We start from the raw sequence: 14,807 nt of genomic DNA on the forward strand, positions 1-14,807 counted from the left end.
AAAGGATGAAGACCCGTTATTATCCGATGTATATTTAATGATAACCTCGCTGCTCTCTGTTTGGAGTTGTATTGAATTTCATTTTTCACTTAAAGTCCGATTTAATTTTTAAATTTGATTATTTATTTAAGAATTGATTAAAGTAAGAGAGAGGGCCGCGTCGGAAAAAAGAGAGAAAAAATGCGTGGTGGCACTTTAGACACTTCCATCATCTTTCATTATTTTGACATTACGAGAATCAGTCCCGATTATTTTAAAATTTACGGTTAAATTTACCAAGTAATTTATTTAAATAACTTAAAAAATGACTAGGTGAGTTGCAAAAACGATTTTAGTAGCATTTTGAACGTATTTTTGTAGAGCAAACATAGAGTTAGGAAACGTAACCCCACATAATATCAAACAACTGAAACGGCTTAACAGCGTGGTTTTTCCTGTCTCGTATAACGATAAATTCTACAAAGACGTTCTAGAAGCAGGAGAACTAGCGAAATTGGCGTACTACAACGACATCGTGGTGGGGGCTGTATGTTGTCGAATCGACACCTCAGAAAAATCAAGACGACTATACATAATGACTTTGGGCTGCCTCTATCCCTACCGTAGGCTTGGAATAGGAACCCTAATGGTTCAACACGTTTTATATTACGTTGAACAAGATGGAAATTTCGATAGCATATTCCTGTAAGTTAAAGTACTCCACCGACGATGTTTTGACAAATCTGTTGCAGACACGTGCAGGTTAATAACGAAGGAGCCATAGATTTTTACAAAAAATTCGGCTTTGAGATAGTGGAAACCAAAGAACATTATTATAAGAGAATAGAACCAGCGGATGCTCATGTATTGCAAAAAACTTTAAGAAAAAAGGGACAGACGAACGGTAATGCTGAATAAAAAGTACTTTGCTTTTAATGATTGTTTAATAGGAAGGTTCTTTTGTTACAGTATTTTAAATTTCAAAACATTGTCTTTTGTTTGTTTGCTTCTTAATAAAGTTTGTTTTTGAGGTACAAATTGTTCACCTGCAACCACAAACTGAAATGATCATATTTTCATAACCTTGATTACAGCGTTGCCATATTTATCGTAAAACGTTATTGGAAGGGGAGTACTGGGTTGGCGTGCAACACAGAGGTTTTTAATAACCTCTGGAGCAAAGTCAGTGATTCTCACATGGTTTGGTAAATTGTCGTTTCTATAACATGTACCATCCAGTTTAATTTTTCAAATTCGATGTGTAAGTCTCTTTCATTATGGTGAAAGAATCCTATAACTAAAAATTGTAGCTTTTGTGAAAAAAAAGTTGATGTTACTGTTATTTGATGATTCTAATTTTAAAATCAAGAACGTTCCCAAACTATCTTTACTAGTTTCCTTAAAAATACTAAACAGCTCTCATTTGGTTTAGAAATTGTAATAAATAACGAAAGATCTGTTTGTTTTTAAACCCGTGGACGAGGGGATTCGTTAATTTAAATATCTATAACAAATGCAACTATTAAAGTTTTATAAAAGCAAGGATTTTCATTTACCTGCCATCCGTTTTCTACTTGATAAATGTAAATAAAGTTTAATAGTTTGTGCGCGTCGGGATTAACCTAAGTCGTTTCGTTGATGTACCCCGTTTTCCATTTGAAAAAGTCGTATCGTAATATTAAAGATTTCTGCTACAGGTTTTTATCAGATTTGTGAAAAAAATGTAAGTAGAGTTAGGATTTATGATAACTGGAATTCCAAACTGATGCCCATGAGTGGAGTTGCAGGGATTCATACAAGTGCGAATTACATATTGCTAGTTTTATTTAAACTAAAATAGTAAGTTTTGGCCCCAGATTCCAAATTGATGATACATATTTAGAAAACAAAGAGCACAAAAAGCGGTTTTTATTGACCACAATTTAACTACAAATATGGGTGATGTAATTTAAAATTAAAATCCCATTAGATACGCCCAGGCAGCAAGGGAAGTTGTAAATTCTTTAATCTGAGAAGTAATTCGAAAAATAACACGTTTTGTGTGGACTGTGCGATTAACTATCGCCAAGAAACAACAAACCGCGCATTTTTTAAAAACTGACAACTAGTCAAACATCTAGTAAGGTTATGTTTACAATTACATGTGAAACTTCTTAAAGAACCATGGCTTTTGTTATAAAAACGGCAAAAACTTTACGAAATAATTGGAAAAAATCTACATTTGCAGCTGTAGCGTTAATGTACGGCTACGGATACACTAAAGAATATTTCGAGTAAGTAAACTTAACCTCACTTTTGTTTTTCAAGTAAATTGTACATTTTTTGTTAGAACTCAAGAATTAATGCGAGTGTATTGTGAAAAAGCGGCCAAATACGGAGACGAACCAATTCGAGTGGATGCGGAACCTCGAAGCATTACTGTGATACTAAACCCAAACGCAAATAAACGTAAATCAACGAATGAATTTGAAAAGTATTGTGCCCCGTTGTTGCATTTAGCCGGAATTTGCGTCAATATTATTAAAACTGAGTCTGAAGGGCACGCGAAGACTCTCATTAATGATTTACAAAGCACTGACGCTATTGTTGTTGCTGGAGGTGATGGTACTTTATCTGAAGTTATAACAGGGTTGTTGAGACGGACGCAGGAGAATACTAGTGGACTGATACCAGTTGGTATGTAATAGTATGGTGTGAGTAACGGTGTAACGTAGTTTTTAAGGTATACTTCCTCTGGGTAAAACCAACTCATTAGCAAAAGTTCTTTTTCCATGTGGTGAACATTTGGAAAAAGTGCGCACTTTAGCAAACGCCACAATGGCAGTTGTTGAGGAAGTTATTAAACCCATTGATGTTATGAAAGTGGAAGTAATGGAAGGTGAAAATAAACCGATTTATGCAGTTGCTGGAATTAAGTGGGGCGCTTACAGAGATGCAGAAGCTAAAAAAGATAGCTACTGGCTTTATGGTGGACTTAGAAAATATGCAACGTATTTATTTAATGGATATAAAAATAATTTAACGTGGAATTGTAAAGCATTTATGTATTATACCCCTCCATGCACAGGTTGTTCAAACTGCGCTAGAACCGAGCCACAACAAAAAAAATGGTTCCAGAAGTAGGTAACAACTTCATGTTATTTTAATTTAATAATTTTGTTTTATTGAGGTTCAACAAAGAACAACACCCAAGTTACGCAAACGTGATCAATCCAGATTGCCAAACTACTAGTCAAACAGATATTTCAACAGTTGATTTTAATCTTTCAATAGCCAATATGAGTTCAAATCAAGAAGCGCCAAAATTGTTGGTTAACATTGGACCAGAGTCTGTTGACTATTTCGGGTTTGTAAGAGACGGATGGCGATCTGAAAATGGGGAAAGTCGTAACGTTAAAGAAGTTATTGTGGCGCGATCAGTAGAAATTCAGCCAAAAGCAGGCAAGAATGAAGAGTGGCTTTCTATAGATAATGAGAACTATGAACTGAAACCAATAAAAGTTACGTTACTTCCTAAGCTAATTAAAGTGTTTTGTAACAAAGAAAATGAGAATCTGTAATATATTGATTGTTTGATTTTTTATTGTTTGTTATATTTGAATACAGGTATCAAAAACGTAATGATTGATGCCTTTTTGTGTTTATGGCCTACAATTTCAAATATTAATTCACTTGTTATTTAAAATCTCACATGTGTACAGGATGTTTCAAGTGAACTGGAACTGTGCGAGTTACTTCAGTCACCGACGGTGTTAGGCAACACGTAAAACTCGCGTGTTTTGGAATCAAAACGTATACAGAATGTTCATTTTATCTGTGCACGTCTGAATACACAGCATAGATAACAATCAGTAGAGACGGCTCGCCGTTTTTCGTGACCCGTTTTCGTGGGTGGTCGTTCGCATTATGACCGAATGAGGGCGCCCAACTGACGTCTAAAATATTTGAAATTTGGCAGTTTTGTTACAATATTTTTGCCAGTTTTGCTTGTTTAAGACTGCTTTTCCGGTAGAATTGTACAAATAGTATAAAAATGTAATTTTCACAATAAAAGGTAAAATCTTTGTCCGATGAATTTTCATACAGGATCCCTGTTGTGCGCCTTATTCTCTCCCTCGTGTTTGGAATTCTTGGAAAAGATAGTAAACATAACACACTTTTTGTTTAAAAAGTCGTCGCAAACGAACAACAACGGTGGTTATGAAATAAATAATAAAAATTTATTATATATGATTCCGTTGTTGTGGTAAAATTAAATATAAAAATAATAAGAAACAAACTACACGTAACAAAAAATTATATAAGCAGACCTTCACTCAATAAACAATTTTTTTATTCATCATGTATACAGGGTGTCTCAGAAATAAGTACATTAATTTTAACCAGTAACAGAACTCGTGAAACGGAACAACTTTTTTATCTAGCATTTTTTCGAAAACTCAAGTCGAATTTCGAATTTTCCCACCCATATATTCACGAGCCGTCTATGTTCACCTTAAATAATAACTTAAATAATAGCAACACTACAACAATGAAGAAGGTACCGTAGCAACAGTTTTGACACTGACAATCATTTTTATGTCAATGTTTTTATTAAACGTTGTCTCTTTAAAGTTTGTTTGGCACAGATTTCTAATTTATAGACGAAATGTGTTGAAATGGCTTTGTTTTCAAATCTGGAATGCACCGATATCGTTTTAACGTAAGGTGAAGCTCCGGGAAACGGCACTCGCGCCCAACGAATTTTTTCAGAAAACCTCCCAAATCGTCTGCCAAATGTGCGCAGTTTTAAGAACGTTGCAGTATTTTCGAGAGTACGGATCTTTTAAACCGGCACCTCAGAATCGGGGTAAGTTACGTAGTAATAGAATTGCTAATACTGAAGAGGCTGTTTTGAAGAGTGTCGAAGCTCGACCGGGCACTAGCACGTATCACTGTCTAGTGTGATGTATCGGAGAGTAGTATTTGGAGGATACTCAGAGAACAAATGTACCCCTTTCAGGACCAGAAAGTTCAGTTATTGAAACTAACAGACTTACCACGTAGGCAAAACTTTTGTGAGTGGGTTAATAGAAAAATAAACGAACAAGCAAATTTTGTATCTCTTATACCATCAACTGATGAGGTGGGTTACACGAGGGAAGGTGTTCAACACCCACATTTGGGCCGATGAAATTCCGTACGCCATTAGGGAGCAGGATTTTCAATTTCTCCCTAAATGTTTGTCACATTGACAAGATTAGGAAAATACGTATCCTAGTAACTGTTTTCGACCACAAATTATTAATTATAATAATTATTAGTGTCCATGGGTGACTGAGGATCCATGGGCGGGTAACCTTAATTGGGGTATAACTTTAGCAATTTTTAACTTGATAATTAAAAAGTTCTTGACAAAACTCTACTAAAAAAAGTTGTTGAGTTCAATGAGCTCTATAACTGATTAAAATTAATGTACTTATTTCTGAGACACCCTGTATATATATTTTTTTTGACCTACACAATCTTGAGTTTTATTTTGAGACGTTGCTTAACCCATAAGCAGTCGCTTAATCCCTATGGACTTCCGGTTTCATGAATTCCTTAATTATTCTTACCTGCGTCGACCCATACCAATTACCTGCACTTTATGCGAGTCGACAAATATGTATTTTTTTTGTAATAATTTTTTTTAAATAAAAATTTTACTTTATATGATATTACGCTTACGGGTTAAGTTGTTAGGTAAAATGCGTTTTTTTCGTAAAATTTTTGAAATTATTAAACAATTTAACAGGTACTGTTCTTATTTTTATATTTCTTCTTGTATAAAGTAATTACACAAGCATATATTCACATTTCAGGGCCTACCAAACGAAGAATTGCGAGTTATTTGGTAAATTATATATGCCAAACGATAATTTCTTTTTTTACATTTGTGAATTAGAGCAAAATTTTAGTGAAAATTTTGAAAATATAATTTTACAAACAACTACTTTGTTAAAATTTTTAAATTTATATAAGCAAGCTACATTTGTTCATCCATGCCAAAACTTTCCATACGATTATTTGCTTACTTTGTATGCTAGGATGAGATTATTTTATGCACTAAAATTTGTAAATGCTAGCTTTAAATTTACAAATGCCAAAAGTGAAAAAATTAATAGAAAAAAAATAATTTGGCAGCATTAACTTTTTTCCTTTTTGTAATTTAATTTTTATTTTATTTATTTTTTCTTAAATAAACCTCTTTCTTTTTAGATGAATTTATTACATTATTTTTACAATGATAATTAAACCTCAAGTATTCGGGGAAAGAATGTGCGAATTGTCAAATTGTATAAGTAATAAAATAAAAACTGTAACAAATGATCGTGTTTATAAATTAAATATCGACTTTTCTTTTTTCTTATTGCGATTCACGATTATACGATTTGAGCAAACTAGACAGTTTGCAATAAATTGCGTACACGAATCAATTTTTGAAATTGTAAATGAAGTGATACTTTTTAAATTGGGTGGCGACATCTAGGAATAGTTTAGGCAACGACCACCCATGACAGCTTAAAATTCGGGTCAGAAAGAACAAAGGCGCCGACACGAGCTGTCTCTACTGATTGATATCTATGCTGTGTCTGAATATGTCTGCATAGGCAACCCATTTTACGTTTCATAAACAGCTTTGATTAAGTTTAATTTTTAAATAATAATTAACTCATGGATAGCAATGATCAGAATCAAAATTATGACAAATTATTATTTGTCAGCCAAATATTTTCAATTTTCGGTTGCTTTAAAATGTTTTCGAATTCTGAAACAACAGGCATGCTATTAATATTGGGGAAGTGTGACAAAAATTTTGATGCTGCTGTTCGTAGTAGAAGAACTCTCTCAAATCAAGCGTTTAGAAAACTTGAAAAAAATTTACGAGAATTTGAGCAATTCAAAAAAAATTAAATCGAACTGTAACAACGCCGGATAATGAAGCTGCTCTAATTGAAATTGTAGCAGAAAATCCCCACGTGAGTCAAAGACAAATGGTTTGATCTAACGCCATTAGATTTTTTTTCTTTGGGGAAGATGAAAAATGACGTCTACAGTGTCCCAATCAAAAATGAAAACCACGTAAGTGAAAGGATAATAGTGTTATGCAGATCTGTAACCTGGAACTCCCGACATGTTAGAGTTCGTAGAAATTTTGGACCGAGGATAGAGTACTTTGTGAGGATAGTGGAGGCAGGCATTTTGAACATTTATTATAAATTCGTTTTCGTTGTAATCTGATCCATTAATAAATTGAGTATTAATTTTTTTTGTACTCATGACCTTTTTTGATAGCTTTCGCGCATTCACCAGAGTGCGGGAGGTCGAACTTCCCGCACACGTGCATTTAACTTCCCGTTGCCATGGTAACCTTAAAATACTCGGGTAGTGTCAACATTGTGACGTGTTGACGGCGCTGTCAATGGCGTTGTTTATAAATAACTCACAGTTAATCTCTTCAGTTTAAAGGTTTATTCGTCGCAAAAAATATTGTACACAACACGTTCGTGAGCCTGCTTCCCGCATTCACGCGAATGCGGCACTCCCTTCGGTCGTGCCTCAAACAAGCGTTCATGCGGGAAGCAGGCTATCCCGAACTAGTTGCGTAAATTACTATTTTAATGAGCGTTTGGAAGTACTTAGTAAAAGCAAATAAAGAGCACTTACGTAAGCATTAGTAATAGCTATATAGAAAGTAATTCAATTTAAGGCCGGAAAAATGTTTCAGAAGAGCTAAACCCATCAAAGCACTAGAGCAAGGTTGTTGTCTTTTACCAACCCTTTTAGTAAACTTAGAAAAGTGAAAAAATAAGTTGGAAGATATGGAAATAGGCTGTTCACAAAGGTCGAAATTTCCATTTCTAAGAGTGGGCAAGCCGAACGAACTGATGATTGAGAATTAAAGATGAGATGCTAAATGTGGCGTGCGACAATAGTCGTATGTAGAACCCCCATTCATATAAAAACAATGTTTAAGTGAAATTTTAGTGTTTGTTCCTTACATATGAAATAAACACCTACAAAAAGCCGAATAACTGTTTTAAATAGCGTAAAGTTTTATGCTTTTTTAAGAAATGGATACCGTTGCTACTGAAAACTGAAAGTATCGGCAACAATGTTTATATTTCTGGCATATTTTTTAACCTTTAATTTAATAAAACATAACCTAACGAAAAAAGTTCAGGGAATTTTTATTCTTCTGCATTGAATACCAACAAACTCACTAGATTTTCATGGTCAACTAAAGATCGTGAACGGATAATATGCAAAGATCGTCAGACGTGAACAGATAAAATGAACACCTTGTATAAAAAAACCTTCAAAAAAAAGTTTCAAACAATTTGTTTTGTCGTGTAAACAAAATTACAATTAGAATCTTCGAATAAGGTTCACCAAAAGATAAATGTAAATGATTCCAATTATGAGTATTGCCGCTGGAAAATTTCCAGTCGCTTTCGAAGCTGTACCCTGTATAAAGCTGTCAATCAAAATTGGTCGCTACCCTTCTACCTTTCCAGGACCGTATTTTATTGCAGGTTGCGGTCAAAGTACTAAATACCCGTTACAAAATAATTGAGGGCGTGCATTTATGTTTTGGTGCACTGTACCATGGAAATTAGGTACATTCTGCCTGGTTGCACAAAGGGCGAACATACTAGTTGGCTCCGGCGGCTACTTTTGAATCCCAAGCAACAGGTAAATTGGCTCCAGACTAACAGGTAAATTGGCTGCCTCCAGATGCATTGTTCAGTCTACCTGAACAAGGGTTTGGGCGGATACAAATTGTCCACCCTAGTCCGACCCGTATTAGGGTACTTATAACAACCGTTTTCCAAATCATTCACGTTTAACCCGTCGATGAGGCCGCCTCGACACCGGTACGCCTCCGAAGCCGGCATTTTTATATTTGTGTGAGATCAAAATAAATTACTGCTATCTCCGATCGAGTTTTGATTTCGCGCTAAATTTTTGGACCAGTGCAGATAGTAAGAAAAGAATAAAAATATTTACTTTCACCGTAACCATTGTTATCCTCTTACTTCAAAGACCCCGCAAATCAGGAAAATCCCAGAAAACCCCTTTGTAAGTAGTACCTTACCGCCACCACTTTCTAGGCATAGAAATTTTGTGAATATGCAATTATATGTTCCTGTAATTCGGACAAACAACACATCCCTCCTGACAGCAGAAAATAACGTATCTGAGGATGATTACCTCACCGTAGGAGGTACCATAAAATCTACCTTCGCTGCACCATCGGAGCCAATTTACCTACATCCATTTTTCGGCAGAGGGTCAAATACCGTCCGCCGGAGCCAACTCGCATATACATACATACCCCACAGAGGTGTTAAAATATTTGACACAAATCTAGCACTACATTATATTTTTTCCGAAAATTCCCTGACTCACTGAAGCACCACCTGCATTTGTAAGATCATAGTCAAATTTGTGGGACTTGGTTCAAATAATGAAATAGTTTTTTCAAATAGTCAGATAATACTTACCGTTTAATATGTCAGTATTACTTTTACCAGGCACATCACCGGCAGACAAAACGTTCTTTTTGTATTTCTGAAAAGAGAGAAAATTCATAATAATTTTCAAATGTCAAGTTTCTTATTGATATATCCATACTCTACATCTTTATATGATTTGATAAACCGTTAACAATGCAGCTTATAACTATAAATGTAATACATTCGGTCATTTCCATATTTACATAACACTGTAGGTAATCAAAAATTAAATGAATATTGTCTTATTACTGCTGCAATTTTTTCGAATTCTCGCTTTACGAAGATTTTTATTGGTTAAAAATGATTCGCCGAAGTTAGCTGAACTGTTTTGCTGACGTAAATAGGGTTAATGCAAATCATTATACACACAGATTAGTATTATTTTTTTTATTCTCTTGGTAGCTGTCCGAATTTACAAGTTTTTTCAATCACACATGACCTACCATAGCGTCTTTACATTTAAGAAGTGTGGCAGTCACAGGTGGCAGTATTCCTTCTATTTCTGTTTTTTTTTAATGTAAAAGGGTTATGTATTTTTTGAAAAAAATGTTTTTTCACTTACCTGTCTATATTTTAAAAGAGTTGCAACAACGCGGCGCATTTTATTCCTTTTGGAAGACAGACGTCGCCTTTCTTTGTTACCTTTTGGCATTTTTACCACAAAAATACAACAAAAAATCAAAGTTACCACTTTAAATGCTCCTTCACTCGAACAACTCCTCGAACTGAACCCTTCGTCCGTTATTTCAAATCAGGTATATTTTCTAAATTTCGTGTTTATTGCATTTACATAAAAGACGACTGGTACTGTCACTAATGCGGGTTCGGTTGTAAAACTACCCCAACAAGACCTCAGAAAGATATTAGTTTCTCAGAAGTTTATTACTCGTATTATTTCGTTCTTTCAACAAAATCTTAATCGTGAAAGTACCTTCTGTGGACTACACAAGATCCATGAAGGAGCAAAATTAATTATTTTTAAATCAACTCATGTGGTCATGTGTGTATCGGCTGCAATTTTGGGTATATATTGTTAAAATTTTGATTAGAAGAATCAGTAGATAGATAAATAAAACAAAATTAAATGAGTTTTGTTGAAAAGGAACTGATTTACTGAACCAGTATTTCTAAAGATATTTGGAAATAGAGTTAATCACTTTATGAGTGTCATTAGTCCCTGGTCAACCTTCAACTGCCTGTTATTGAGCTTAATCCCCATAAAAGTACCCCAGCACAATCCGGCTCGCAAGCAATGCGGTGCAGAATTCTGACCTGCGGTGCGGGGCTTTGAAACATTTATGGTAGGGGCATTTATATCCCGCTGTGAATGCAATAATAGTATATTATATACCAAGAGACTAAAGTGCACGATTTAATCCCGAAAGTGGAAATTAATGCCCGAGCGCTAGCGGGGGCAGTAACCACTTGAGGGATTACATTACACTTTAGTCTTGTGGTGGTGTATATACTGTGGTAGCCGAATTTGAATCAAAATTTTCGCGCTGAAATGAATTAACAGCGGCGCGAAATCATATTTGAATAATTTGAATTTGAAAGAGAAAAAAAAATCGATGACAAAAAAAGAAATCGTTAAACATAGGCAACCATATATGCACGTAGGGGTTAGTTCTGCATGTTTAGTTAGAGGGCGGATTGTTAGGAGAGGGCGGCATGTTGAAAGCGTGAGTCATTATGTTTCGGTTCGGTGTAGTGGATGCATGGTGAAAAGACGCTGTAAGTAGCTATGTTTAAATTAGCTGGTTTGGTAGTTAATAAAAAGGAGGAAGCCTTTGTTTAACGACAATCAGTCGCGGCTAATTCTTGCGGCTTTTTAATCGGAAAAGTGTTAATTTTCGGGACCAACGCGGGCCACGTGGCGTAAATTTGTTTTATCGTTGTAAATTCACAATTCAGGCTAGGATTATTTGAATAAACCACTTGCTCGAAGATTTCATAAAATTCATTTAGTCAGGATAATAATTCTTTGTTTAACAAATTACGAATAGGTTTCTGGATGCATATACGTAAGTGTTACACTATAACACTTCATAATTCTTCACACAAGATTGCTAACAGTTCATTTACGGCAGTTAAATTAACAAAATTCATACCGTGAACTGACGGAGGCTTAAAATAATTTCTTCCCTTAGGCGGTTATCATCGTCATCATGGTCACATCACCGGGACATGCCCTTACAACGCTACAGATTGATTACTTCATCGAGGCATGTCCTCACAACGCTACAGATTGATTAATTCAGCGAGTCATGTCCTCACAACGCTACAGATTGATTACTTCATCGAGGCATGTCCTCGCAACGCTAGAGATTAATAACACCATCGAGGTATTCCCTCGCAACGATAAAAATTACATCACCGAGACGCTTTTTCCTCGAAACGATGACTGAATAATTTTGTGTTTATTTATTATGTGTTTTCTTGGGGTAACCAGTTCGCGGTATGCTAAACTCTCAAAGTAAATTGTTTTTTTTTAAGTAACCAATCACTTAGATCATGATATAATTTGGCATAATGTAAACTCTTTGTTTGAATCGTTGATAAAGTGTGGCAAATATTAATCTCATGTAAATTTTGTTAATTTTGCAATTTTTCACCTCATACAATATTTCGGTATCTCACAATTTTAACTTCAGTAATTTTCTTTGTTGTATAATTTTCATTGAACGTAAATTTCATTCACTGCAGTTTTAACCTCACATAATATTTTTATTTCACACCGGATCTTTTGTTTTATAAATCTTTCCTAAGTTTTGTTTTGTAAATATTTTGTTGATGAATGTTTCCATCGTATAAATTATCTGATGTCCAATTTCAATCTCACATAAGAATTATTGTTGTTTAAAATTTCACAAGATTGTATGGCGAATTTAAATGTTGTTTATTGCTTTTTTGAAACGTTAACACTTATTCAGTTGTCGACAATATTAGAGTCATAAGAAATTGAACATTTAAAAAATGAAACTGAGGTTAAATAACACCGAAACACGTAGCAGAAGCGTAGGGCGCGGCTCCTAGTGGTGGCTAGCGAGATTTATTACGCCATCTGCACAAGGGTTGCAGGCTTTGAATAGATTCAGTGGGAACGGTCTGGACGATGAGGTGTTTTCGACCGACACGGCCTGGTTAGGACGGCATATTCGTAATGGAGAGATGCTGTGCGGTAGGCTTGCCGATAGATAGAATCACCGTCGCGGGGGAGACCAGCCCGAACCGGTAGCCCCAAACTCCGTTTATGCTAGAACGCCACAGGGGTATTTTTGTTGTGCTCATGTTAACTGCCGTAACTTTAAAATTTGACTCCACACGCCCGTGATAACTTGTGTATTTGCATCCAGTTACTTTAATTCAGATTTTGCTTTGTTTTATTAAATTTGTGATATTCAAATATTTGCATTGATTCAAAACATATGTGTAGAATTTTGTGTTTGTTCGGTTCTCATGTGTGTATGTCTGTCAATTCGCAAGTGTCTTTGCTTTCATATTTTTAAGGTGTTTCATTTGAAATGTAATGTCAGTGAATATACGATAGGGGGCTTTTGGGGCTGAGGAGTGAATGCTCGCAGCTCTTTTCCTCCTAGAGAGGGGGTGCGAATTTTAGCCCCCTCCTAAAAATTGTGTCTATTATTTCTTGCGCTCTCTACTCGCACGCAGTGTATGCTCATTTGTATGAAAGAAAGTTTTCCCGCCACTTTTCAAAAAAAAAAACACAACGTAGGTTCCCATTTTGTTAGACGATCACAGCCAAGGCCAAATTTTGAATTTTTCGTGGGCCTTTCAAGCTTTTTCAACGTCAATTAAAGGAGGGAAGTTGCCGGGTAGGTATCCTGACCACTAGACCACGAGGCCGCTTATCTTTCTTCGTTTGCTACTACTTATTATTGTGTCGCCACAAGTATTTAACTCTGTTTCCAAATATCTTTAGAAACACTTTAAGTGGGATTTATAAACTTGCCGTCGACGTTGAAACTCCCGTTGCAGTTGCTGTTCCCACTGACGTTGCTTTTAGAGCTAAAAATTGTCATTTATAAACTTCGTTGCTAAGTTACCGTTGATAGTAACTTTGATGTTCAACTTTTTCCGTATTTAAAGGGGTTGTAGAAGAAAAGAGGGGGATTTAAGTTAATTACTACAAAAACGTTCCATTTTAGACATGTTTTAAGTTTCTTGTTGTCGAAATAAGTCTACACATATTAAGAAAAAAAAGGTAAAATGTAGCCCCGCCCACCCGCCCTATCTCAGTTCGGATGATTTTTTTATTCGTCGTGAGCCAAGAAGGCGCAGTTTAACTGCAAAATCCTTACTCCTCTACCAGAAATTAAAAACATGTTTTTGAGTATCGTGTTGTTCAAAGAATACTATGTATATTAAGAAAAAAATTAAGCCAAAGATTAGGCCCCACCCATATCCGCCCCGATCTCAATTCTCAGTTGTGATGAATTTTTCATTCGTTGTTCGAGGGGCGGGGCTTAATTGCAAGATCCATATTTGTTTGCAAGAATTTACTATTTTAAACATGTTTTAAGTTTCTTGTTCTGAAAAGACGACTACGTATATTAAGAAAAAAGGCAAAATATAAGCCCCTCCCACCCCCCTTATCTCAATTGTGATGATTTTTGTATTTGTCGCAAGCCGAGAGGCGGAGCTTAGTTGTAAAATCCTTATTCTTCTACAACAAATTACCATGTGAAATATGTTCTTAAGTTGGGTATGGGTGGGGCCTAATTTGTGGCTTTATTTTTTTCTTAATATACATATTCTTTGAACAACACAATACCCAAAAATATGTTTTAAAGTTCTCGTAGAGAAATAAGGATTTTGCAGTTAAGCTCCGCCCCCTTAGCTGACGACGACTAAAAAAAAAATCATCACAATTGAGATAGGGCGGGTGGGCGGGGCTACATTTTGCTCTTTTTTCTTAATATATGTAGACTTATTTCGACAACAAGAAACTTAAAACATGTATTTAAACGTCCAGGGCAAAATAAGATGTTTTCGCAATTAACGAAATATAAAATATGTTAGCCTTCCATTAAATCAAATAACAAAATAAAACAGAGGTTTTTCTCGTTGTGGTTACATACAATTGGCTAATTTTTGGGAAAGAAAACATAATTTTTCCTAAAGTTGTTTCTGTCTTTAATTAATGCCCTCGTCGATCGTCTTTGTTTTTTTTTCGCAGAAATTTCAAACCGGGAAAAAAACTCTTTACCTTCTCGAACAACAACTATATTTTAACGAGAAGAATCCAAAATTACAAAATGGCAG

The 14,807-nt window shown here is 35.2% G+C and overlaps 2 protein-coding genes across 2 annotated transcripts; both read left to right on the plus strand.

The window, feature by feature from the left end:
* Positions 1–186: 186 nt before the first annotated feature.
* Positions 187–1,517, plus strand: LOC135128558 (probable N-acetyltransferase san). Its single transcript, XM_064055439.1, has 3 exons — positions 187–312; positions 361–684; positions 732–1,517. The coding sequence occupies exons 1-3, from the start codon at positions 305–307 to the stop codon at positions 895–897; spliced, it is 498 nt and encodes a 165-aa protein (XP_063911509.1). The 5' UTR covers positions 187–304; the 3' UTR covers positions 898–1,517.
* Positions 1,518–1,618: 101 nt separating this feature from the next.
* LOC135128552 (acylglycerol kinase, mitochondrial) lies at positions 1,619–3,560 on the plus strand. The gene is made up of 4 exons (XM_064055428.1): positions 1,619–2,252; positions 2,309–2,655; positions 2,702–3,098; positions 3,149–3,560. The coding sequence occupies exons 1-4, from the start codon at positions 2,143–2,145 to the stop codon at positions 3,537–3,539; spliced, it is 1,245 nt and encodes a 414-aa protein (XP_063911498.1). The 5' UTR covers positions 1,619–2,142; the 3' UTR covers positions 3,540–3,560.
* The last annotated feature ends 11,247 nt before the right edge of the window (positions 3,561–14,807 follow it).

The sequence above is a fragment of the Zophobas morio genome, unplaced genomic scaffold (genome assembly GCF_036711695.1).
Source record: "Zophobas morio isolate AGI-343-1 ecotype UQ-CSIRO unplaced genomic scaffold, CSIRO_AGI_Zmor_V1 ptg000002l, whole genome shotgun sequence".
Classification (NCBI taxonomy): Eukaryota; Metazoa; Arthropoda; class Insecta; order Coleoptera; family Tenebrionidae; genus Zophobas; species Zophobas morio.

What these genes read in the sequence shown, in the direction of transcription:
- LOC135128558 (XM_064055439.1), top strand. An exon ending in AATTTCGATAGCATATTCCT is followed by an intron (nt 685 to 731) that starts GTAAGTTAAAGT and finishes AATCTGTTGCAG; the next exon opens with ACACGTGCAGGTTAATAACG.
- LOC135128552 (XM_064055428.1), top strand. Translation starts at nt 2,143, where the DNA reads ATGGCTTTTGTTATAAAAACGGCAAAAACTTTACGAAATAATTGGAAA. An exon ending in TACACTAAAGAATATTTCGA is followed by an intron (nt 2,253 to 2,308) that starts GTAAGTAAACTT and finishes ATTTTTTGTTAG; the next exon opens with AACTCAAGAATTAATGCGAG. An exon ending in CAAAAAAAATGGTTCCAGAA is followed by an intron (nt 3,099 to 3,148) that starts GTAGGTAACAAC and finishes TGTTTTATTGAG; the next exon opens with GTTCAACAAAGAACAACACC.